This window comes from Podarcis erhardii (genome assembly GCF_964252035.2).
Source record: "Podarcis erhardii genome assembly, chromosome: 8".
Taxonomy (NCBI): Eukaryota; Metazoa; Chordata; class Lepidosauria; order Squamata; family Lacertidae; genus Podarcis; species Podarcis erhardii.
The window spans coordinates 24,363,192-24,390,529 of NC_138499.1; the positions used below are offsets into that span (position 1 = coordinate 24,363,192).

Consider the following 27,338-nt stretch of genomic DNA (forward strand, 5'->3'; position numbering starts at 1 on the left):
TGCAAGTTCTATACCCAGCCAAAAAAAAGGGAAGAAAATCAATGGGGACAAATGGCAATGTCTCTAAAGAGACTGCAAGGCTGAAGGGGCAGCAATGTGTACTTTACTGCCTCTTCAAAGTAGAAAACAGATGAAAAATGTGGCTCCTGCTGTTGCCAACCTACTTTATGAAGGACTAAAGCGCTGTTATTTTGCCTTTTCCAATTCTTATTTTATCCCACCTACTTCTTGATGATTGGCATGCCAAAAAAAAGTTCAGCCTGGAAATATATTATGTAGATTACATTCAGTCAAAGCAGAATTTCAGCTCTCCTTTTCAGAACATTTTACAATTTGCCAATAAGCACTTGTTTTTACCGAAACACTTAAATTTTTGGTTAAGATGCAAATGTTTAGTTGCAGCTTTTGTTCCAACTACCAAATATGAAACCTCTGGCATAGTTCTCCTTTCTCCTTCATGTAAGTCAGGGACCCCCAAACTTGGCCCTCCAGCTGTTTTGGGACTACAATTCCCATCACTGGTCCTGTTAGCTAGGGGATGATGGGAGTTGTAGTCCAAAAACAGATGGAGGGCCAAGTTTGGGGATGCCTGATGTAAGTTAAGCAAGCACAAGGATTTAGTAGCACAGGAAGCTGCTTTATACCAAGTCAGAGCAAAGAGTGGCAGTGGCTCTCCCGGGTTTCAAGGAGGGGGGTCTCCTAGCCCTACGTGGGGATACCAGGAATTGAACCACAGACCTTCGGCATGCAAAGCAGATGCACAAACTCTTTTGACTGCTATCAATTGATATGTTTGCTTTAAAGACAATCTATTATAATGTAACACATAGGGAGAAATACATTGATACCAACTTTCAGCATCTGGTGTCATATATTTTTCCAGCACAATGTATTAGTAGTTAGGCCACATAACTTAGCATACGAGGGCAACAAAAGTGGGTAGATCTGGCCCTCTGCTTCCAACTATCCACCCAAAGTGGTTCAAAGTTAAAAGCTGGATAGCAGACAATGCCCTCGGCTTTCCTTCACTGCTGTCTCCACGCTCCCTGCATCTGGCACTAATTAAACTTGGAAGAAACAGGCTCTAGAGCACCATGAACATTAACCGGCTAAAGCATAGCTGTCAACTTTCCCCTTTTCTTGCGAGGAATCCTATTTGGAATAAGGGAATTTCCCTTTAAAAAAGGGAAAAGTTGACAGCTATGGGCTAAAGTAATATGCGGCAAACACAGAACTGTGTCATAGGCAAGCCCAGCCCTGCCTCCTTGCTGCTGCCCTTCCTACTTGAAGATGCCACCACTTGTTTCCAATTCCTCTTGTCCACAGTGATAACATATCCGACTCCCTCTCCCTCCTATTTGTGAGTAGGTCCCGCTAGCTCATTTGTGGATAGTGGACTTTGATAAGGTGGGGTTGGACTCAATGGCCCTTGTGGTCTCTTCCAACTCTATGATTCTATGGATAAATTTCCGGAACGACAACGGGATATCAGCTCTGCCCAAGGCATGATAGATAACAGCAACAATCAGGGGAAAGAAAGACATAACATCTTACAAGAACAGGAAGAAACACCACCGACAGAATAATTGCCACACATAGGATGAACAAGGATATACAGTAGTTTGAGTTATTCACTTGCAGTTTTATAAACCATTTAATGTGTCAATACAAATAGAAGCTATTAGTATTGCAGTTGTTGTATAAGGGATTATTATTATGACCGGAATGTAATTGAAACTAGTAAGATTTTGGAATGCAGAAATAAAGAAAATCATCAAACCATCAAATCTAGCAGGCACTTTAACTAAATTATGTAATTCAGTATTTGAATGTTTGGTATTAATAATTGTATTATAAATTGGTATTGTTATAATGAGGCTATAATTGGACTGTAATTGAAAACTAATAAAAATTATTACAAGAGAAAGGATCTGGGAACACCTGTCTCCCATAGCAAGGGCATAAAAAAACCTGCAACTGGTTGGATCAGACACATAGCTGAAAGGACTGTGCAGACTCAGTTCAGCGCAGAAGTTGGAATGCTTACAGTGCAATTCCATATTTCTGAGTAAACATTTAAGTTCTACTTTGTTCAATGGGAACTATTCATTAGCAATTATGTTTAGGACTGCAGCCTTAAGTCCTACTGAAAATCAATGGGACTGCAAATAAGGTTATTTTAACAATCAACAAAATTGTTAAGAACCTGATCCATATAAGGAGGTTGTCATGCTCCTTTTTTTTTAAAAAAAAAAGGTCATTATGCTATTAATCACCAATCAGTTACTTAAATAAGATGCATTACGTTGCTTTCTACTGAACTGATAAAACTAATGCCAACATTAAATACATTCCCTTTAGTGCAATAATTATTTCATGAACAAATCAGCTCAGCATAAACAGTTTGCAATGTATTCCATTTAAGATTTAAAATTGCTACATAAAATAACACACACTAATTAGGGCTTCGATACATCTGCAAATACATCCCCATGACCCATCAAGACAGCTGCACTCTTGTGGGACAATGACATTTATGAATTCCTGACAAATGCATGCGATCCGGAGCTAAAGCATTATCGGTTGAGAGGATCTAGCTACAGAATGCTCTCCCCTAGGAACTCAAACACTTGGAATTTAAGCAACTTTAGGGCATATGGCAAAACCTTCCTCTTTGATAAAACGTTCTCCAGCAAGAGAAATAAATTTAAATTTTAAGAAGATTCTATACATTCTTTCCCAAGGGCGGCTTCCTAAAACCAATAAAAGGAAATACACCCAAGATTTAGTAGAGCCTACAAAGCAAGTAAATACGTGGAAATTGAACTATGTAAGCACTGCAGGAAATAACACATTGACATGATTCAGCTTTTAATGTATGGAACAACTGCACAAAGTTATGGCTAGGCAAGTGACAAGAAAATGAAGCTATCAAGTCAAGGAAACTTTATTTAGAATTTATTTTTTTCTTTTCATAGTCTTCCTTCTCAAATGCATATTGAGCAAAAAAAATTTCTTCTTCTTTAGAAGAACATTTTTTAAAAAAATAAAGCAATGCAGTATATATATTTTTGGCTGAACTGCTATAAAATACCACAGGTTTATTGGTAAGTTCATCATTTTAGAATGTTATGGATTTTCGGACAGCAGAGTCTATGGCACAGGAAAGAAGTAAAATGATAGATTGCTGGTATGTGATTAAGAAGAGCCAAATGGGAATCCTTGATGCAGAGAACTACTGAAGCTAAGGAGGGGTGGACCACATCAGTCCCTTTAATGGGAACTTATTGAACCAACAAAATGGAAAGGGCCAACTCATGTTTAAGGAATGGGAAGCAAGCTTTAAAAACATACAGTGGTACCTCGGGTTAAGTACTTAATTCGTTCTGGAGGTCCATTCTTAACCTGGAGCACTACTTTAGCTAATGGGGCCTCCTGCTGCCATTTCTGGGTTAGCGGAGTCTGTAACATGAAGTATATGTAACCTGAAGCATATGTAACCCAAGGTACCACTGTATGCCCCTCTTTCTCCCATTCTCTCCCCTTTGGATGTGAATGCCCTCCTACCAGACCTAACTTACGTTAACCACCACATTGGTAGTAACATTGTCCTCGGTGAAACTGAAACTCCACCTAGCTCTAACTCAGCAATATCAACCATGGTTAAGGGAGCCCAGATTTCCACTGAACAGTGGATTTTTTAAAAGCAACTTTAACCTGGGTTTTTGAATTCATTGTTAAGAGAAATCCTAGCCGATTCAAGCGTGGATTGCACTTGCATGTGAGCAATAACACAAGGGGGTGCACTGCCAACCCCCTACTTTGTCACATCATTTTTGTTCCATGTAGTCGTCCCCATGTCTGCAGATGGAGACCTACATCAGACTCCACACAATTTAAAACCCTGATCTAAAACACACATGGAATGTTCCTGCACAGAGGCAGCTCACCACTGCAGACATTCACCCTAAGGCTTGTGGGCAGCTGTACACAGAATGGGGACAATATGCCAGAGGAGCGAGATTTGATAATATACTCCCCATCCCAGATCTGCTTATGTGCAATTGTAGTTAACACCTGAATAGTGCTCCTGATTCCCCTTATTGTGATTAACACTGCTGCCAAAGTAATGGGAATTCACTATTAGGCTCAAAAGCAAACAAGGAGGGAGAGTTTGAACCATTCCCATACATTCAATTCATGTATTTAGTGTTTAGCCATGACCAAAAACAATCAGCAGCATTCTCTCTGCACAGACCCAAAGAGAAAGAAATCGTACATAATCCTTCTTAAGTGAACATGATTACAAAATGCAATAGTACCTCAAAAATAAAGGAGAAATATATATGTATTATTAAAATGCTATCAATCTTAGCACTACAGTCATACTAAGTTTGCTTAACTTTTACATGCAAATGAAGGCTAAGTGTGTAGTTTAAATTGGTGCATCCCATACTGGTTGACGTTTAAGATTTCTTGGAAAAATTACATAACCAAAGTGTGTTAATGTTTTAAGGGTCCTTGGGACTTTTTTCTTTCACATTGCTTTTATGATACACAATTCCCTCACTTCTTCAAGCCAAGTTATATTCTTGCAAAATTCATTTTTTACATGTGTTTCAGATTTTGTTTGTTTGTAAAGACTTAAGCATGTAATTATACTCTGAATTGTTCCCTCCTCCTTCCTTAATTTTGTTCACTTTCTGTTGCTGATTTTGTTTGTTTTTCTTTTCTTGGACCATATTTTGTTCCCCTCTGAGTTACCCATTGCAAATTTACAATAATTATTTGAGGCAATCTTTTTTCTTTTATTACTGTAGCAAATTAATTCTTTTCCTTTATAGTTGAACTCCTGATGAAGTTCTCTTTTTTCCTCTGGAAGCATCTTCCTACTTTCATGCCTCATAGCATGCTAAAAAAAATAGTGTCATCTTAGAAGTTTAAGCTTGAAAAGGATCAGGTCTAATTCTGAACAGTCCTCCCCCATTACTTCTAGTAACCTGACTATATTGATAAGAAAAGGAAATCTTTAAATACAGACATAATAGGCTTGCTTCTAATGTCACTTTGTGCACTGGCTTAAATATAGCCTTAAATCATTGATAACATATGTTCATGTATGAGTTTTCTCACAACAAAAAGGATGGGCAAGACTCAGTCCTAGTATTATACATTGTAATATGCCAAGGTATTGGGGGCATTACATTTCTTCCTCTTATTAGCTATGTAGATATGACAACTTAGATGTACTTATTTACAGTGGTGCCCCGCAAGACGAATGCCTCGCAAGACGAAAAACTCGCTAGATGAAAGAGTTTTCCGTCTTTTGAGGTGCTTCGCAAGACGAATTTCCCTATGGGCTTGTTTCGCAAGATGAAACGTCGGGCGAGTTCTTGTGAGTTTTTTTTCTTTCCCCCCCCCTTTTTCTAAGCCGCTAAGCCGCTAAGCCGCTAATAGCCACTAAGCCGCTAATAGCCACTAAGCCGCTAATAGCGCTAATCCGCTAAGCCGCTAATAGCCGTGTTTCGCAAGACGAAAAAACCGCAAGACGAAGAGACTCGCGGAACGAATTAATTTCGTCTTGCGAGGCACCACTGTACTTATTTACATTCATGTTCCCTTCCTTTCTTTACTCATGAAGCTCAAAACAGCATACAAGGGGTTCCCAAACCATCTCCCAACTTGGTACTGACAGTGCCCAGTCCTGTTTCACTTCAGCAAGTGACTTTCTTTGCCCCTAAGCAACACAACCAGAATAAAATTCTAAAAAGCATTGATTTGGATTATATCCAACTGAGTCATACTCAAGAGTACACTCAATGAAATTCAAAGAAAAATCCACTGATTTCAAGGAGTCTACCTGGAGTATGACATCACTGGGTATTACCCTTTATCTTAGCAACTAAAATATTGCCCTTCTTACATTCTTATAATAATAATTTTAATAATTTTATCATTTGTACCCCACCTATCTAACTTGGTTGCTCCTGCCACTCTGAAACTACACAGGAAAAAAAATAGCATTTTAAAAGCTGGCTGGGGCAGAGGAGAAAAGAAACAGGGATGAAGGAATTCCGCTGCCTGGTGGTAATGGCTTGAGGCAGACTGGTTCCAGAGCTGTAGGCACAGATAGCATTCCCCTCCCCATAAATGGGAACCACACACCCTTCATGTGTTAGCAACTGATAAATGTGTTTTGCAACATGCAGGTTACTTTCTCTTCCAAAACATCTACGTTGCTGCAAATGGACATACTAGTTCAGCTGATGGCTTTTTAAATGGTTGCTCCTCTTGTCCTCTCCTGACAGCACTGCTTACTCTGAAAGCTTTTACCAAGGAACTTGGGAGAAGGAATCAGTGTTTTGCCATAAAGTATGCATTTTGATTATTATTACAATGTCTACAACAACTTTCATCACTGTTTATTAGGTCAACATATTAAAGCAATTCCAAAGCAAATTGAACAACTGGAGATGGACAGAAGTACTCATTTCATTTGGAACTTGAACCAAGTCTGTGGTCCAACATCATAACTGCACGCAATTTAGTAAGTTTAGTAAGAGAACAGAGAAATGAGGATTTGAGAAATGTCACATTTAGCATTCACAACACATATACAATCAAGGAGTCTTATAGCACTAATACGGCATGAGTTCTTCTGGACATGCCCACTTCTTCAGATGCAGGAAGTATAATCATAATAGGTATACTGTATACAGGAGAAGGTTGTAAGGTTGGGTTGCAATGATTGGCATGCTAGTTAGCTTAAATCTGTAAGGTTTCTGCAGGACCACCTCACTTGGGAACACTCCTTCACTCTCTTTCCATATTCTACATCCCAGCAAAAAGGTCATCAATAGAACTAGTGAAAGTACACACAGGATCCCCACTCCAACCCTGGGGAAATGGTCTGAAGTAAGGGTGTGTGTATACATTAATAAATGACACTATGAAGATTTCAGCTCTCTTCCATTTGTTCCCAAGATACCCACCCTAAACTTCATGGTTGAGGAACTGTCACTAACAATAATGGGATGACCTGCAGGCAACTGAAGACCAAAACAAACCACTGTCATATCTACAGGTCACAGAGCATGTGTGATTCCCCCCCCCCACTCCATTTTTAAAGATTATTTCCCCCAGCCCTTGAGTATTTTTCTGCAAAACATTAGGCTTGAAAAATAAAGAGACAAGAAGCTATCTATTTAGAAAACAAGTACACACTCTCACTGCTTGTCCATAAGGTCCTCTTTCAGTCATTATTAATACAGAGATCACAAGTACCTCCAGTCCACATGCCTAGTTAGTCCCGCCACACCTCTCAGTTTGGCTAGGGGCGCCGTTTTGGCCAAGCCACACCTACCTGCCCTGCAAGTGTGAAGCAGGTGACATGGCAGTGTCAAATGGGGTTTGAAGATGATCAATGACACCTGAAAAACTCTGTGCACCGCACTTTGCCAACAATCAGGATCTGCAGCACATTACAATTAGATGACTGATTGGTCAAAACCAAGTCATCTGATGACATTATGACATCATGTGATTAACAAGTGGATGGCCCTTTCCACCTGTCAACCATGGCCTGTGAGTGCTGGGGAAAATAAACTGTGACACAGACCAGACCCAGTTCTCTACCTCTGATCTAGTTATACTATTATATTATTTCTTCTTCTTCTATACTGCATACTAAGACTTTACTATGACAACAATATGCTTCATGAACAAGTAGAAAAATGCAGCATAAAGTATTACGATATGATAGCCTTATTAAAAATTAGCCAAATTTTAACTAAGTTCATGCCAATTAACTACTTACTGTAATTTTCCACAAGGTTTTTGACACAATGCTATTTGCTATATTATATACTCAAAAGTTGATTTATAGTCAAAAGGTGACTTAAAGTCAAATGTCGTTTAACTATAAAACAGAAGTGCAGGTTTTTAAAAATCTGTTGGTGCAGATGTTTAAACCTATGAACTAATCAGATTTATTCTCCAACAGGGAAATACAATAAATAAATAATATGGAAGTGGTTTGGAGATATTACATCTCTTATCAGGGTAAAGGGCTACATGGAAGCCATATGCATAAATCAACTTTTACAAAACCTTTACAAATTTAAGATATATTATATTGTAAAATACAAAGAAGGGGCTTAAGCAGGTACCTGAAGTTCTTAAAGGCAGCTTGGAGCGGGGGGGGGGGGAGCTTGGGAACCAGAAATCCAAAAGGAGTTATTTGTCATGAAATGAAGTGAATTTATAACTTCCTAAATACATGTTCAAAAAAGAGGAGAGATTGCTTTCATTTACATTCTTATTATTACAAAGATAAATCCTATCATTGGCATAAATCCAAATGTTATTCTCTAAGGTTGTACATACCATGGAATAATTTGTCCAAATGTCAGTTGTAATTTTCAAAATCCCCCTCTTACTATAGATTCTTAAACATCTGTAACAAATACTTGTTTTGAGAGTGCTTTACATTTGTGACATTTGACCTTTTGCCGTATGCACCACAAAATTCAAGTTTCAAATACCATGCAAGCAGGAAATATGATCATTCCAGCAGTAGCCATCTGCATGGTCCAATATCAAATATTAGTTCTGGGTTGCACAAAGTCATGTGTTACAAATCTGTTTCTGCAGCTTCTATAATTAGTTGTAATTTGCTGCTTCTAAAATGTGTTTCTTATGGGACATCTGGCCTTGAAACGTCTACCTTTTGCATTGAAAAAATACTTAGTGTTCTGAATATTTTAAATACATACATATATGTGTGTTTGTGTCACTGCATGGGTGGCATAACTAGGACCAGACTTCTTAAACAGAGATTTATATCATTATGCAGAAATATTAAATAATCTAAATGTATGCAAATAATGTTTCAGAATCAGATTTTTCCAGGCTAATTATTAAACAGGAGCCTGTTAAGGAGATTAGAGCATTGTATGCAGCAGCACTGGTACTTTGTAGATAATCCAAATACAAAATTAATAAAATGTACCCATATATAGTACGTATAGATGTTTTTATTTAGTAGTGCTCCTAATTTTTAAAACAGAGAGGAAAATGCTGTTGTGGCTAGTAGCGCAATACATTTTTCAATGTAAGAAAATGAAGGCACTGTGCTATCTGCTCCAAATATACTAGTGCATAAGCACTTAGATGAAGATAAGTGCTTTCCTGTATCTCAGCACAAATCATAAGCATATCAAAGCATTTCAGAGCCATCGCAAGCACATCAGGTATCATCAGCCCATCTGTAGTAGAGTTTTATGGTGATACATCTTCATGCCTTTCATATCATCTACCTACATAATTTATTCTGCAGAAGGTGAGAAGAACCTATTTGCTACAAGAGCAAATAACTTATTTGCTAAAAGATGGGCACACAATAGATATTTTTTTCCAAATATGAATATCATTTCTGAAATTGATTCATCTCTAGGAGAAATAATTGCAACTCTATGCTGAACTTCCTGCACTTTTACAGTTCTCAGTATGAAGGACAGCACATAGCAACTGTATACACTAAACTCATGCAATGGAGAATTCTAACTGGAGAAATTCCCGTCCTATTCATGTGAACATTTTGGTTTTACTGTTCAAGAGGGAACGCGGTGGCAATTTCTTAATCAATGTACACAGTGTGCCAAACCAACCAAAGGAAGTACCACTTCTCACATAGCATACAAATGTGGGCAATTTTCAGCCTCATATACAAACCAGAGACTGAAGGATAGAGAATACAATGGAATAAAGAGATTTAATAAACCAATTGTTTAAGTACACTATCAACTAGATGCCAGGTTGATTCTAGATGCTGAGAGTTAGTTTTAAAGCCTAGGTGTAGAATATTTGAAGAATAGTATTTCAACTGGCTTTTAAAAATTAGTGACAACAGCTGAGAATGTTGCCCTGAGATTATAGAACCATCTCCCACAAGAAATTGCCAAATCTAGCAGCAAAGTTCATTTCAGGGACTTAAAATATTTTCATTCAGATTAACTTTTGCCCACTAAATATACCAGTTATAGCTACAATCACTGCTTGTCATTGCAGCTTCAAATAGTTACTTTTTATTTCACTGGGGTTTGGTTTGGGTTTTTTTTGCAATATATATGAATCTAACACAGAAACAGGTATAAGACAAACTTGGACACAATTATATCAATCCAGTAAGAAATTCATATGTCCTTGAAGATACTGCAACAACCTAACGGTGTTTTTCTATGTGCCACAATGTATAAGTGAATAACATAATTTAGAAAAAGGATTCAAACTGTTTCTGGCTTAACCCATCCCTTTGCTTTCTTTGTTTGATTAGCCAGATTTCCACATTAAGTGGCTCCAGAGGTGTTTAAACTTCCCGGAAATACTGGAATTTTGTAAGCCTTTCCAGTTGGTTGCTACTGTAGAGCTTGCTGCATGGAAGGAATGCAAGTCTTTGTGCAAGACTTTAAGCACCTGAACGCTTGCACTTTTTGCCTTATCACTGCATCCATTTCAGAATATACTCAAAACTCTCTTGGGGTGGAGAACCACCACTATGAGTGAATGAACATTTATTTTTGTTTTTATTATCTGTCTTGAGACTATTGCATTGAAAGGCAAAGTAAAAATGTTCTAAGTAAATCTGTGTGGAAAGCTAATCTTCAAAGACAAAAGTATTTTTCAGTGCATATGAGGCATAAGAGTGATTTGGGGTTCTGCTCCCAACAGTGTCTGGCTGGTCAAAGCTCAAAGGCAGAGCATGAAAGCAATGGCCTTTCTCCATTAGTTCCTAGCATCTGGTTTTTTAGTGGTGTACCACCTTGAAACTCCCTGTTAGCAGTTTCTTATCTTCCATAAATCAGGGGGTGGGGAGATAATTAATGTAATCAAAGCTAGTGGCCATTGTTACACCTTATGATGGTGAATTCCAGAGATTAATGGCAAGTCTGCGCAGGGGGGAAATAAGAGGTGCGGGGAGGAGAGGGTAGACGTTCCATCGCACAAGCGTAATTCCTTCTGTTGATGGGACAAGTTAGTTGGATACCACCCGGCATCTCTGGGATGCTTACAAGCAGCGAATGAAGCCAAGAGTCTTCCCTCCACAGCCCCACTCCATGTCTTACCTTCAGAGATGTACTGTGTCTCAACACTAAGTTTCCCTTTACTATTGTGGGTTATAAAAATGGATTGTGTGGGCAGAACAGGTAGAAAAAGGAGCTTTGCATAGTAGAACTGAAGAAATATATTAGGGGAAAGGTACTTTCCCACTTTGGGCATGTACCAGAGACCTCTGATCTTAAACTTCATTAAATAAACACAATTTTGTGCATTACTGGTTTAAACCAAGCTCACGTATTGCTCCACTCCTTGGCCACCTTCTTTCATAATCAGTATTATTATTATTATTATTAAACGCTTTAATAATTGTTTACCATTGTGAAAAGGCACATATTCGTAAGTTTAGCATCTAGAGAAAGTAAAACTTGGGCTACTACACAACACCAGAATCTATTTCACTATACCGTACTGGAAGCCACCCAGAGTGGCTGGGGCAACCCAGACAGATGAGCAGGGTACAAATAATAAAGTTGTTGTTGTTGTTGTCGTTGTTGTTGTTCCATCTCAACATCCCTCCCATCCCTTCTGCACATTCAACTTCTTATTGATGGGAAAGTTTTTTGTTTTTTTTAAAGGAAAAAACTCAACTACAAAGATCAATTCCAGGATGACAAAGAAGAAAATTGAAATAAAAATTAAAAACAAAATTTAAATGTGGTAAGTGCACTGGTATGAAAATATTGAAGCACGATAATAAAAAACTACTAGTTTCCCTACATCACTTCCTCATTTTGGAAGGATGCCAGTACTCAACTCCAGCAATGAGATCCAGATTTTTAGTTAGTAGAAAACTGGAACAATTTTAGCTAGTCTAAAAGATTGCTACAGCAAGAAACACATTTCACCTTCTTCAAAGATTCAGTGGAATCAAGAAGAAACTGAGCTTCCAATCACAATTTGACAGCAATAGAAAGTGACTTTCAGGAGGAAACCCCATAAGGATAAGATGAACATCATGGTAGCCTTTTGCTAGGTAAACTAACCATGTATCCAAGTTCCTGTAAAATCCAATAAGTTCATATATATTGCGTGTTGTTTTCTTACCTGGACTCCATCCTTCAGCTTCAAAATGCACTCCATTGTATTTATTGTAATCACAACTGGCTCGGAACCAAGCTTTGTCCATGGTACGTGGATGCGCAGTTCATGAATGTGTCCACTTAAAAATGTAAATGGTAGTTTCAGCTCCTTGAAAACAAAAGTCATATCAAATTACCAAGCTAGCTATTAAAAACAAAATGAAACAAAATGAGCGGCTTGAGCATGTAGTTACAGTTATCCAAATACAATTTAGCAAGTTTTTCGGCTGCAAGCTGTCTGACATAAATTTTGTGCATTTCAAAATAGTTTCCCAGATAATGGGGAACTACCTCATTCATATAAATAAACCAAGAACATAACCAATGTGTGTCAAGTTGTATCTATTCTGACACATCACACACACACACACACACACACACACACACTGCATTCATTCATTTGGCTTTTATTCAGTTCTAAGCTTGAAGACTCATTGAAAAAACAAGCACAACTTATAAAACATAAAATCCATAAACTATATACAGTTAATCCAAACTTGTAATAATAAAAATAATAATTTATTATTTATACCCCGCCCATCCGGCTGAGTTCCCCCAGCCACTCTGGGCAGCTCCCAACAGATTAAAAACAGAATAAAACATCAAACATTAAAAACTTCCCTAAACAGGGCTGCCTTCAGATATCTTCTAAAAGTCAGATACTTATTTATTTCCTTGACATCTGATTGGAGGGCGTACCACAGGGTGGGCACCATCACCAAGAAGGCCCTCTGCCTAATTATCAATGGCCACTAAAATCCAACAAAAATGAATGAATGAATGAAATGGTCTTACACTGCTAATCCAACCCCCCCCCCACACACAAACACATGAGACTCAAAGGCTTAAAGTAAACTTGAATTCTCAAGATAGGAAGTGGATCCTGAGGTTCCCTTCAAATAAAAACTTATTATCAAATTTCTATGCCACCCTTCCTTTCCAAGGAGCTCAGAATTCTTAAGAGAATTCAAAAATATACTCAAAACCATAATTAGAAGATCAATTAAAATTTTGTATCAAAGTACAAATATAAAAACATAACACCACTTTCTCAACCATGTGCTAAAGATGAGATGAACATCTTTCATTGGCATTTGAAAGCCATCAAGGGAAGGAAACAACGGAACATCCCCTAGAAAGGAGTTCCACATACAGGGCATTTGCCACAGAGTAGTCCTTGCCCCGTATAATCAGCACATGGGTTCATCCCCTTCAACGGGAAAAGCAGGGCCTTCCTTTTTAAAAACATGGGCTTGCTACAATTATGACACCAAGTTTGAAGCAAATATGAGCAATTTTGCCTTCAAAGTGCTACATAAAGCACAATGAGCTTCTGAGTGACTTACTTTTTATTAGAAATATTTATAACCAGCTATTCATTGTATATTTTCGATCCAAAAGTGCGGAAACAAAAGAACAAAGTAGAAAGGACATACAGAAAAATATAACCATATACAGCAGTTACAAAATCATATCAACACGCCCAGTAAACAACAAACAGTTCCATGATAATGAAAACAAAGCAACTGCAATAAGGGCAGCAATTACAAATGTCAATTTAATAAAATAACTTGGGTAAAACCCAGCAAGAAGTCCCCACTCTACTTTGTGACCTTTGCGCAACTTAACAACTTTCACCCCTCTCTCCAACTCATCCAGGACCTTATCCTGAGTGGTATGAATCATCGCCCACAAGTATAAACAGCAAAGATCTCCCACTCCTTTTCCATAGTAGAAACAGAACACACACAAAAGAGAAAGGTGGCAATATGCCACAGCTGGTGTTTCTCTCCTCTTTCCGAGGTCCTGACAAAACTCCCAGGCCTTGAGACCTGTAAGGCTGCTAAGAAGATTTCCTCTTTGTCAGTCTTGCCACCTTTAACAGTTTGTTCCAGTTTTAACCCTGCCTTCCAGAAGTGGAGGCAACCTTTTCCTGTATGCTCTACTCTCCAGTGACTAAAATAAAACTTCAGAGGTAATTAAATTCAACTTTCCATCATGTTCCTCCTTGGGAAGCTTCATACAATATACTGATGGCTTCGGCAGTAGTCTGTCTCCTCCTTACTAGTCAGCACAAACAGCATTCAGCATCTTCCACAATTATCTGTCTTTATTACCAAACGTGATTTAACCAGACCATTTGCCACTAAAAAAAGTTCACTGAGGAGGCAACAGTTGTGGGATAGGTGTTTTCAATGTTGCCACATGGTAGGCATGATTATACACCTTCACTGCCTGGCTGTAGCTGCTCTGAGATGTGTACCACCTGAGACCTAGCCATGAACTGGGCTGATTTATTGCTCCAAAATCCATCTTAATGGGTCCCGCACCTCCATGGGGGGGGGGGGGCAGCCACAGCCAATCCAAACCTCACCAGTGAGTGATTCCACCCCAATAGGGTCAAACTCTGCAGTGCCACTGGGTCATTCCAAATTCACTCTGTAGCAAATTCCAGATCAGTTGTCAGACATGCAATATGTGCTGGGTCAATGGTATACAGAGACAGCCCCACAATAGTTAAGGTGGCCATAAAGTTCTGAGGTGGTCCTAACAAGATGGACTCAGTTTGAATATTAAAGACCACCCCCAGGAGCAACCGCCCTCCACCCTCTGGATTGGTGCCACACCAAATACTCAGGCAGGCCAATCTGAGTCAGGTGAAGCCCAGATAGCTCACCCAATAGGTTTCAATAATGTATAACAAGTCAGCCCCTTATTTCACAACTGTGTCATGAATAAGGGATGTTGCACTGTGAATTGCATGGCACATTTGCAGTTCACTTTTGACATATAAAAGGGACTCCAGACAAGTCACTAACAACAGACATTAGAAGCTACTGTATAGCCAAGCCTAGGGGGAACATTATATTCTGATCCTGCATAAAATTGCCTTGATCCATAAGCACTCTGGCATATACATGAACTGCTGTTTGTTGAATTGAGTAACAAGAGGCTGAATGAACAAGGAACCATCATGCATGTACTCAAGATGTAATGCCAATGAGAAATGGGATCTACTTCTACATAAAACCAGTTAAAATAATTAAAAACATGTTAACATCTATATGTCAGGGACTGGGCAGGCTTGCCTAAACAAAGATGATTTAAGAAGGCACCAGAAACAGTACATCGAAGGAACCTGCCTGAAGGTCATGTGTTCTTACACATAGACTTGCAATCATTCAGGCAAGGGTGTGAGTGTACACATGCACAGGCCAGTGTGTGTGTGTGTGTGTGTGTGTGTGTGTGTGTGTGTACACACACACACACATACACAAACACACACCAACTCCCTTGCACAGTATTACGGCAGCAGTTTGTGAGATAGCACCGTGGTGCAGGGGACAGAAGTTACTTTAGGGGCTATTCTGTTTTTATGGAAATATGTGCAACTGGAAATATGTGCAACTGATCAGGTTCAGGTCCGCTGTGTTTATAAGCTAGGTTTTAAGGTATATAGGTTCCCATGAACTACTACTATTGTGTACAGCAATTTCACAACTTTTGAAAAGATAGAAGATTCAATGTCACTGTCCTAATGCTTCAAGAGGAAACACAGGAGCTCAGCCTTCATCAGGGTAGAGAATAGAAGTGAAGAAAACATAAAAGTGGATAATAGAAAGCTGCTGAAAGTTTGAAAACAACTTGTTTGCCTTTTATGACAGCTGCCTGACTCACTCTTTGTTGTATAAATACAGGTCGGTGTTTTTTCCAACAAACGTTTTCAACTTAACAAAGTGAAGTTGTCAAAATGTAGAATCATGTCAGATGTCAAAAGCTGACAACCCAGGAGACACCACTTAAAGCTGCAATCCAATGCACCTTTTTGAGAGCAACTCCACGGAACAACAACTTACTCCTGAGTAAATGAAACATCTGTTTTGTATGCTCTGTTTTGTTTAGATGAAGAGAGCTTCTTTAATATGCTGACCAAAAGTGCAAAATTGCCAAGAATACATATGTCAAAAAAGAATATAGTCCAAAATCTTACATTAGAATTTATCTTTATTAAGTATGTTGATTGATGCTACATAGAACAAATGTGTACATCTATTTTAATGACAAGCAAGTTTAAACAGATACATCATACCCACATTCTTTCTAAAACTCATTTCTAGGTCTAGAAATATGTTCAATTTAGCCAAGCAATTTGAGAATCCTTCAGAAGTTATTATTTTAATGTTTATGCTAGAACACTGAACATATTCCTCAAAAAGCAGCCTCCTCCTTAGCCTCCTCCACACCATGTGTGACACTTGATCTTGAATCTTTTCTCAATTTCAAAAGCCTTTCTATAATGTAGCTCTACTGTAGCTCTTTATATTGTTTCAGATACACCAATATGTGGCAATTTTAAACTTCATAAACATTGCTCAATAAAGCTCATTTTCATCTATTAATCTTTTTTACTTCCATATGAGATAAAAAATATTCCTCATTTTAATCACATGAATATGATGTAGACATATATATATTATTTATAAGACCATTTATAAACTTCTAGCTCATAAAAATATATCATGGTTTTGTTAGAGCTCTCCTACAAGTCCCCAGATGCATTTCAAACGCATGGGTCAGACTAGAAACGGGGATGATGAGAGTGGAGACTAACATTAATCTACAAATGGCTGTCATTGAATGTGCTCCCCTGAGGAATAGCCCCACTGATCCTCTGTGACCAGTTCCAGTCAGGCTGGCAGACAGCAGTCCTGAACACCCTTCAGAAACTGGGTTTTGCCCCTCAAGCCTTTCTAAGACTGGCGTTGGACCAAGCAAAAGCTATGGTTAGGCAAAGAATCATAGGCACCGAGAGACAACAGGACTGCTCAAGGTGCCCAGACTATAAATTTGGAGAAATCGAGAGAGATATAGCCACACCAGCAGCAAATCTCTTCTTTCTCATATCCAAAAATGCAAGAAGGGCTTTTACATTCGCCAGAAGCTCGGCTCTACCCTCGCTGGTCCTGGAAGGATCCTTTTAAAAAGTCCCATATGCTCAGAGACTTTGCACCTGTTCATTGAGGGATATAGGAAGTCCAGAGCACTTATTTTTTAGATGTCCCTTTTACGAAGAGGCACATAGTGAGACCATTGATCCCCTGCTGGTGAGGCTCACTGACCTCCTGGAAAAGCAAAAATTTGACCTTTTCCTGTTAGGCAAAGATCATAAGACGACCCGGATGGCCACCAGATTCCGTATACAGATCTGTAGGTGCAGACCATCCCCCCAGTTCAAACTAGTTCATTACGAAAATCCCCAAACTCGGTTCCATGGGTGATTCTGGGTCATTTCTCTGCGGTAGCTTATCTTATAGCTTATAAGTATCTATATGCTTATCACATTTATAAATTTAAAATTTACTGTTGTATATTGTTTTAAATGTTTGTTTTCCTTCTGGGATTGTACCCCCAAGTGTGTTTTATAAGCTGGTCTCCAACCATAATAAATTATCTATCTGTCTATCATGGTTCGGTATAAAAAAATAAATCATAAAATTCTAAAAATCATAGAACACAGAACACATGACCAACAACACTGAATCAAATTAATTCTCGGAAAAAAACATTTGGCAAAAGAGGGGGAGGGAACTAACAGTAAGTAGATAAATGTACAGTAAGTAGATAAACTTGCCAAAGCAAGTTTTTTTATATTATAAAGGACAATGATAAAAATGCACAGTGAGTTAGAAGTAATATCAACTGACGAACAGAGTTTATTCTCCAGAGCAGTGTTCGACACTCCCATTGTTCTAGGCACGTTTTGCGACAGGGAATTTCTGAGCTCTGGGTGCAGTACTGCACCTAAGATTTCCGATTAAAACTGCCACTGTTGGCGCTAAGGGTGTGGGAGGAGAAATTCTTCCTCGCTAGGCTTCCAATAGATCTATTGGTCATCTTCTACACGGAAAAATATTATAGGTCTTAGGTTTGCGAACTAGACACTCAAGGTAGGTGTCTCTGCCATCAGTTTTATAGGCTTTTAATATGTGTGGCGCCAAAAATATATATATATTTATATGAAGGAAAGGGGGTATAGGGAGAATCCAGGGCTTGTCTGCAGAGTAGAAGAAAAGGAGGACCGTTTTTTTCCTCCCCACTTCCAGCCACTCTCTGAATACTGGAGCAGAGACCCTATTAGGGAGACGGGCAGGGGAAGCATGGCTTTGTTTTTTGCAGGCTCCAGATAAGGACTAGACCATATGAAAAATGAACATACGTTTTAGCTGCAGCTCATTCATTGTCAGCTTTGTATTCTTGTTATAAAAGTGTGCCTAGACAATCCATTGTTGCGCCCATAACCTAGGTTTAAGATGCCATTTAGCTCCTAGCTTTCATATATCAGTTTCTAACACCGCTCCAGAGGAAAGACGTAATGTTCAAGATCTGCACACATAGCAGGAGAACCATGCACAGTCATCCCTACATTTCTGTGTTATGATGCAACAATTCCCACATCTGAGGATTTGCAACTTGTCTCTTCAGCAATAGAACTGCTGTACCAAAGCAAACAACAGGTGCAGGTATGGTTCTCCCCTGTATACATCATAGCTGTCAACTTTTCCCTTTTCTTGCGAGGAATCCTATTTGGAATACGGGAATTTCCCTTTAAAAAAGGGGAAAGTTGACAGCTATGGTATACATACATTGCATCACTGGATCCCAACCAAAGTTATTTTCCCCCAGTCAACAAGATGCAACATCAGTTACAGAAACAAGATGTTACAGACATTCAACACAAGACTGTTGTTATATTGTGCAAGTCTTTTCTGTAGAAAGTCCATTTTATCTTTTCAACACAATATTCAGAAGAGAAACAACTTCAATTAGCAAGTTTCAGCTGAAAATATGTAGCGGAATATAAAGTGTGTCTTTTCAAACAACTCACTGCAAGGAAGACAACTTCAATTGGCCTATAGTGCTGTACCACAAGGCTTCTTGTGTACTGAGCGACAGAAGATGTAAGTACAAAGGTACTTGATGTTTGTGGGAAAGAAATGCCGTCAATATAGAATTAGGCAGCCTGATCTGAGCCTTGAGAGAGGAATGGAGGCCAGGCTTCACAAACATGGAAGAAAAATATTTATAAAATACCTTCATGCATTAACATAGAAAAGTATGCCAGAGTAGTAAGGCACCGTTTGCACCCTAAATTCACATGATTTTACTCCTGAGAAACATGGAATATACACATCTCAATAATGCTAAAAAAGGGTATCATTCACCCAAAGTAAATTCAGGACAGCTTGTTTAATGTTACATTAATTTATTTGAGTTAAGCACAACGAACAACATACCTGTTCAAGTACATCAAGTTTTAACTCAAGCTTGCTAAGAACGACATCTCCTCCCCAGAGTGATAGCTGTAGATCAGAAGGCTTCAAGTTCTTAATGTAGCGATTCACATAGCTCATTAGAATAGGAGTCACATACGACTCAAGCATTGTGTCTTTGTTGATGGAACCTTTAAAAAAGAAAAGAAACTCATGTTATATCTTCCTAGTATGCATAAAAATACTGTACAAAGCAAACTTCCTGCCACTGCCAGAAACTTTCAAATCAGAGTACTGCACTTGGATTTAAACTGATGCAGTTTAACAGCCATGCATCATTCAAATCATATGCATTTCAACTGAGAAGACCCACTGAATTCAGTGAGGTTTATACTAAGAACAGCAAATACAGGAGACTTCCAGTAAGCATTCACAGGCTTAGGCTATCGTAGCAGGCCCCTTTAAACTTTGTATCTTAGCACTAAAGTATACCTACAGATGATTGAACACAATATTCACTTAAATAATGTTATTCTCTCTCTTAACTAGTTTGCAGCACAGGCTGTTAAGCAGCAATTCCAAAGCTGTAAGTTTTGTAGCTCACGTAATCTCACCACCAGTTTGTGTATCACTTCCAATGACAATTTGCAGCCCAAATATAGTAAGTTTTGTATGTGGCCCATAATAATAAAACAATGCATCTATTGTATCAGTTTAAAACAACTCCTTTTAAAGTGCCTAGTAGGAGGGAACAAATCTGAAGCAACGCATGCAAACATATATAATAATAACAACAACAACAACAATAATTTATTTATACCCCACCCATCTGGCTGGGCTTCCCCAGCCACTCATTGGGTTTTTGCTATGAGGGGTGGCATTTCTGTCCCAAATGTTCTTTTCCTTTGTAAAAAAATATTATTTATGCTTTTCAGGTTTATATATTTCACCAATTTTACAATCATTTTAACATTTTGAAACTTGACCTCCTTCCCCCTCTTTCTGTGGTTCCTTAAATTTATTTTTAATATCTTCTGCATATCCAAAATAACTTAATTTCCTCATTTATTCACCTACTTTAAATATATACCGTACTCTTATCAAACTGCAGGTTACTACAATAACAATGCGTTGGTTCTGTTTAGGATGAAGAACAAATGGGATTATTGTAATGTCCCAAACGTTCTTCATCCTAAACACAACCAAATGCATTCGGCACACAGCGTCCCAGGTGACAGCTGTAAGCTATTTTGCTATTCTCTCTTAATGCCAACACCACCATACAAACTTCGTTCCCAAAACGGGAAGCGTCCAACCAACCAGGTGTAAACTTTTAGCAGTTTCTTGCACGTGGGCAAGTCGCCCTGCGCGTATTCTGCCACGGGGAACCCAACCCTTGAATCTCATGCCCCCAGACTCGGGACCCTTGCCTCTCTCCAACACGCCTCTTCAGCAACTTCTCCCCGCCTGCTTCAACGCCCCCCCCCCGCCGCCAGGCACCCCGAGACCCCCTCAAGCTGAGCGCGCGCGCCGCCCTTCGCCGCCCCCCACCGAGACGCCCCTCACCCTACCGCGGCCTCGGCTTCCTCCTGGGGCTTCTTCCCCTGCTAGCGGCTCGCCGGCGGTGCTTCACTCCCCGCGAGGCGCCCCGTCGTCCGCAGCCCGGCCCTTCATGCTCAGCAGCCCAGAAGGCGTCGCCAAGGGCCAAGAGAGCCTGAGGTTGGTTTGCTGGGTCGTCCGCCCAGGCAGTTCCGGGTTCCAGCCTCACAACAACAACCGCCGACGCCGCCTCCGTTTCGCCGGACGCATTTGGCGGTGACACCATCCGGCGGGAAGCTTCCGAGAGAGAGAGAGGCTTCGGCTGGGGACGCGAAGGGCTGCGGGAGAGAGGGAGGGAGGGAGGGAGAGGAGGCGCGCGGAGCTCCCGGCGACGGCTTCCTGCCCGGCCCTGGGGCTGTGCAAGGCGGGAGGGAGGGAGAGAGGGGAAAGTGCTGTATTCGTTGGCCACATCTCTGAACTCCTTCTTCCTATCTCTTGGAGATGCCCTGGGCTCCCTCGCTGGCGCCTTTTGTCGACTTTTCCCACGCGCTGCCCGCACAGCCTCGGGGAACATAAAAGGCTCCGGTGGTGGAAGGACCTTCCCGAAGAGGCTCTCTCTCCTGGCCCCTGCACTGTGGTCTGCCTAGAGCCGCGGAAAGACTTTTGAAATACAGTAGTACCTCGTTACAGATAGGTAGCCGTGTTGGTCTGCCATAGTCAAAACAAAACAAATTCCTTCCAGTAGCACCTTAAAGACCAACTAAGTCAGTTCTTGGTATGAGCTTTCGTGTGCATGCACACTTCTTCAGATACCAATCTGAAGAAGTGTGCATGGTATCTGAAGAAGTGTGCATGCACACGAAAGCTCATACCAAGAACTGACTTAGTTGGTCTTTAAGGTGCTACTGGAAGGAATTTGTTTAGTAGTACCTCGGGTTACATACACTTCAGGTTACATACGCTTCAGGTTACAGACTCCGCTAACCCAAACAAAATAAAAAAAATTTCCTTCCAGTAACACCTTAAAGACCAACTAAGTTAGTTCTTGGTATGAGCTTTCGTGTGCATGCACACTTCTTCAGATACACTGAAAAAGAAGTCACCAGACCCTTCTAAATAGTGGGAAGGTGGGGAGGGGTATTACTCAGAAGGGTGGTGGGATTGGGTGATTGGCAGATAGCTGTGATGAGCCTGTTGACGACTCTTAACGACTGCAATAGGTCTTACAGGAAAAAGCAAGGGGTGAGAAGGTGAAAAATGGCTACTGGAAGGAAAAAAATTTTATTTTGTTTTGACTATGGCAGACCAACACAGCTACCTATCTGTAACTCCGCTAACCCAGAAATAGTACCTTAGGTTAAGAACTGCTTCAGGACATAGCTGTCAAGTGTCCCTTATTTGAAGGGACAGTCCCTTATTCCAGCGCCATGTCCTGCTGCTGTCCCTTATTGATGGATGTCCCTTAAATGTCCCTTCAATTTCAAAGGAAGCAGCTCCTCTCCCTCCCTCCCTGCCAGCCAGGGAGGAGGGAGGCTCCAACTGTGTTGCTTGGCTGTGTTGCTCACCCAATAAGAAGTCTAAGAACGACTGTGGGGTGGAGCTTGCATGCCTTGTGTGTGGCTAGTTAATGCAAGCTGAGGGGTTTTTTGAATGCTGGACGCCATTTTGTTGCACATGCTGTTGCAAACTTTGCAGTGCAAAGCCAGGCCGGGGAGCCATCTTAAGTTGAGGCTGCGTAGGCCTTGTGGTGCATGTGATTCAGATTCTATTCAGTTGAACCTCTGGTTACAAAGTTGGTTGGACAGTGTTCTCGAAGCTACCAGCATGAGTTTGACCAAACTGCAGGAGGACAGGAAGACTGGAGTGCCTGGAACAGGTGAGGCTGCAGGTCCCTTATTTTGGCTGCAGGTCCCTTATTTTGGCTGCTGGTCCCTTATTTTCAAGGCTGCTGGTCCCTTATTTTCAAATCTGTAAGCTGACAGCTATGCTTCAGGATGAGAACAGAAATCGTGTTCCGGCGGCACGGCAGCAGCAGGAGGCCCCATTAGCTAAAGTGGTGCTTCAGGTTAAGAACTGTTTCAGGTTAAGTACGGACCTCCGGAACGAATTAAGTACTTAACCCGAGGTACCACTGTAGTTTAAACAAAATGGGATTTTCCCCAAGATAGATATTAAGCGAATTGGTCTCACTTTCATGAACCCCAGTAAATCTGCCTTTTATCACTGGTGTTATGTTGGCCACTTTCCAGTTCTATGGTATGGAGCCTGGTCTTAGAAGCAAGCTGCATATTTTTGAATATTCTCACATTCACATTCTTTTAATTTTATTACTATTATTAATTAAATTTGTATCCTGCCCTTCATCTGAAGATCACAGGCCAATTCACAACATAAAAATACAAAGTGAGAACACAAAATACATAACAAAAACAAACCAATAACCTCCCTGGCACAAACACATTTAGAAGGACATAGCCAAAGGCCTGGTTAAAGAGAAGCATTTTCACCTGACGCCTAAAGATATGTAATTAAGGCACTCTGGGGGGAGAGCATTCCACAAATGGAGCCACCACAGAAAAGTCCTGTTCTTACGTTGCCAGCCTCTGGACCTCTCATGGAGAAGGCACACAAAGAAAGGCCTCAGATGACGATCGCAGAGTCCAGGTCGGTTCATTTTAAGAATTTTCAACTGGATGCCATCCAGACCTGGTGATTTGTCAATTTTTATTTTGTCATTAACTACAACTGTGTTTCAGTATTCATGTAATCTACAGTTACGTAAGATTCTAAGGTGTGGCAGGTAGCTTCAGTGGAATGGCATTCTGGCTGTCGAAGGCTTTTCCCAGGGTGGCTCACCTGGCAAATACCTTGATGTAAATTTGGCACCATGCAGAGACCTTTTTATTTTCCCAGGGTTTATAATTTGTACACTGCTTTTATGCTGGTGTGTGGGTATATTTTCATTTATACTGCTATGTTTTGTTTTGATTTAATCTTATTGTAATTTAAACTTTTTTTGTAAGCTGCCCTAGGAAACTCTTGGAAAGGGTTAAAATCTCTCTGGGGGGGGAATAGAAATCCTGGGCTGAAATATAGATGTGCAGATGCAACAATGTTCAGGGCCAAATGAAAGGATTACAAGAAACTCTGTATAGCATACATTTAATTTTAATGTAACAAAAAATTCTGATGAAAATCCTTTTCTGGGTTCTGAGACAAAGGAATTTGGAATATTCACGTTATAGTTTTAAACCAATCCATGTACTTGTCCTCATGGAAAATACCTCACTCATCTATTATTGAGAGGGTTATTTCACACTTTTAGTTTTCCCTGCTATGACCCATCAATTTTTTTCTTCACCCTTTGTTATTGCTACCCACCATGTTATCTCACTACCATTTAGCACTTTCATATGTTTATCCATCAGTAGCTATGGTTAAGCATAGGGCAAAAAGGCACAGCTATCCAAATATAAATACAGAGTATACTACATTTTATTTAAAATTGTTAACATAAACAGATTGTGATGTATGTATTTTTGGTTACTTAATAAGCTAGTAATAAACTTTACTTTGCTACAATTACTTTAAATAAGTATGTATACACTACAGTAATATGTTACTATAACTTTAAGCAGTATAACCAACACAATACAGGGTTCCTGCCACTTGCACTTCAGTTCCTCCCGCTATCCAAACATAAGCCAGGTTCCCTATAACAGTCCTGAACTCAGGACTATGAAGTCTTCAATCTGATTAATGCCCTATTCCTTCCAGAGTCTCTCATACTTCTCATAGGACTTCTGCTTCAGTCTCTACCCTGGTCCAGCCAACACTTCTGTCTCAATATTTCAGCAATCTTGCTGACAATTGGCTACAGAATTCTTCTGAGGTTTGTCTCTACAGTCATAAACTCTTCCCTATGAACATTCTCAGTCCTAGTCTAGTGATGATAGCTCTTGGTTCCCAAGCCTGTCCAAGTCACTTCTGAAGTTCCTCAATACCCACTACCTGACTTCCAACTCTTCCTTCAGCTACCCAACAGCTGCACACCAGTAGCACTTTTTCCTTGCCCAAGGCTTGCTCTTTTATTGTCTCCAGCCAATCATTTCAATTTCAATTTTGGTTGGATTCTGTCACGTCATTGGCCTAGAACTATGATCCAATAGGATGTATACCAACTGGCCAACTAGAATTTACCAGCTTCTGATGTCTTGGTGCCTTTATATAACCTCATATAGCTATCTCACTGTTGGATAGGTTGGCACTTTGCGAAGTTTTCAGGGTAGAAGAAAGAGTTGATAATTAAGTACAGTATAGGGTTATTTGAGAGGGAGCTTCTTTTCCGCAAGATGAATAACCTCAGCATTTAAATTTAGCTTTGGGTCATATCTTTCAGGACAAAAATCTTTAGGGTCAAGTGCTGGCAATTTTGTGGAAGTTCTTAGAAGGTAATAGTTTATGGGCAATTATAATTGAGAAGTATTATGTTATAGCCAGTAGGTGGCAATAATAGGGTATCTTCTTTTGGCCTTGAAGCACCATTGTACAGTAACTTGAGCAAAAGGAATAAGGAGATATAAAAACGTAAGCAATGACAAGTTAAGTGTCACTGAGGCAACTTGCTGGCCTCCTGCTGACATAACGTACTCCACATTTCCTAACAGGAACACAAGACATCTTACAGAACTGTTAATCCTTACATTCTACGCAGAATAAAAAAACATTATTAATGTGGAGGAAATAATATGATTCCTCTACACTCCAAAAAAGTAGTACATAACATAATTTAGGCTGTGTATCTTGAACTTCAATCTTTTAGATTTTGCTGTGTCTTGCCAGCAATAAAGTCGTTTCTTATATTGCACCTTTGATTAGAAATGCAGTATTCCAAATTACCCATAATATTAAGGTTTCCCATGGAAAAGAAAAACCAGAGACATTTCACACAAGATGGTGGTCCTTTATTTTCTGCACCTAATATCATGGACAGGGAGATTATCTTCAAACTACATTGGACATTTGGACATCATAACAGACTATTAAAACATGTATGAGACTAAAGTTATTATCAGATATGACTCCCTTTGACAGACATTTGAAGCATTAAACTTTGGAAACTTATTGATAATGTCTTTACAACCTTCAGTCTTCTATCCATTAATGTAGTGGAAAGAGAAGGGGAAATCACAATTCTGCTGGGGTGTTTTATGATGTTATAACAAACATCATAAACATCTTTATCCTTAATCAAACATTTTTTTAAAAAAAATAAAGTATTCGAGGAGCTATGCTTCAATGTGTTGCTGGCAAAATAATCCTGAACATAAAACTGATTGTGAGGATTAAGGATATGCACAGTAATTCTCAACCTTCTTATCAGATTTGAGACCAAAATGTTTGAAATCATTTTGCAATTTTCCATTTTGTGTTTTATTGTTCCATTGCACAAAACATCTTTCACTTGAACATCTCATGAGTGAATACTTCTGAAACCAAGAAGCATCCACCCAAAAGTGTTTCTGGTTGCAGTATACGATGTACAAATATGATAAATAGCCTTAAAATATTTTTTTTAAAGAAACGGTCCATGATTTATTGTAACCTCCAGATGTCCTCAGATTTATGCACTTGGTCTTACAAGAAATAAAATCTGTGAACTTGCAAAAGCAGCTTCACCCTGTTTTTAATAAAATACATACTCATTTAGATATTCTGGGAAGATTTGAGCTACAACAAATGAATATTATTCCCAAATGGAAATTGGCATTTTGAATGAAACATTTCTACCAGTATTAAATATTCATTGTTTTTCAAAGTTGGACAACGTTATTGCAGAGTGAAACATGAATGACAACTTCTTTCTGAGAAACCATTTGTTTTCAAAGAGTATCACATAGATGTTAGAAATAGTAGATTTCTTATTGAAATACTACATATGCAGTGATCTCACATTTTTATTTGTGTTTATTCAAAAATGCTGCTTTTGCATGACCATTTCCTCCTACAATGCTGTGTAAATCCTGCTCATATGTAAGTGTATGTCTCAAGAGGAGATGAAGGAAAATGCTTCCAATGCATAGGGTCAACATCCCCATTTCCTTCTTCCAGAAACAAAACACTTTCTGCCATCTTTAGAGAAGGAGATGGAAAGGTTGCTTCACTAATTTGGCAAACTGTTAAAACTCCCGTGTGAGCAGCAAACATTAAGGAACTGCTGACTTTTCCAAATCTCAAGTCTTTAAGGTTAGACTAAAGTCCATTTCCTCTCCTGAGCCAAAACTGCTAAGAACAGCCTGACAGTATCATAAATTGATACCCAAAAAGAATT

The 27,338-nt window shown here is 39.5% G+C and overlaps 1 protein-coding gene across 5 annotated transcripts in view; it reads right to left on the reverse strand.

Annotated features, from left to right (window-relative positions):
• Positions 1–21,219, reverse strand: part of VPS13B (vacuolar protein sorting 13 homolog B) — a 357,420-nt gene extending 336,201 nt beyond the window's left edge. For 3 of the 5 annotated variants that reach the window (XM_081873882.1, XM_081873881.1, XM_081873884.1), the window contains exons 1-3: positions 21,040–21,218; positions 19,493–19,659; positions 12,163–12,306 (exon numbers count right to left, since the gene is read on the reverse strand). In XM_081873882.1, the coding sequence (XP_081730008.1) occupies positions 12,163–12,306; positions 19,493–19,639 (291 nt within the window). In that variant the 5' untranslated portion in view covers positions 19,640–19,659; positions 21,040–21,218. Of the gene's footprint in view, positions 1–12,162; positions 12,307–19,492; positions 19,660–21,039 lie in introns of all 5 variants that reach the window. The other 2 variants (XM_081873883.1, XM_081873885.1) reach the window with 1 other exon arrangement.
• Between the last annotated feature and the right edge of the window lie 6,119 nt (positions 21,220–27,338).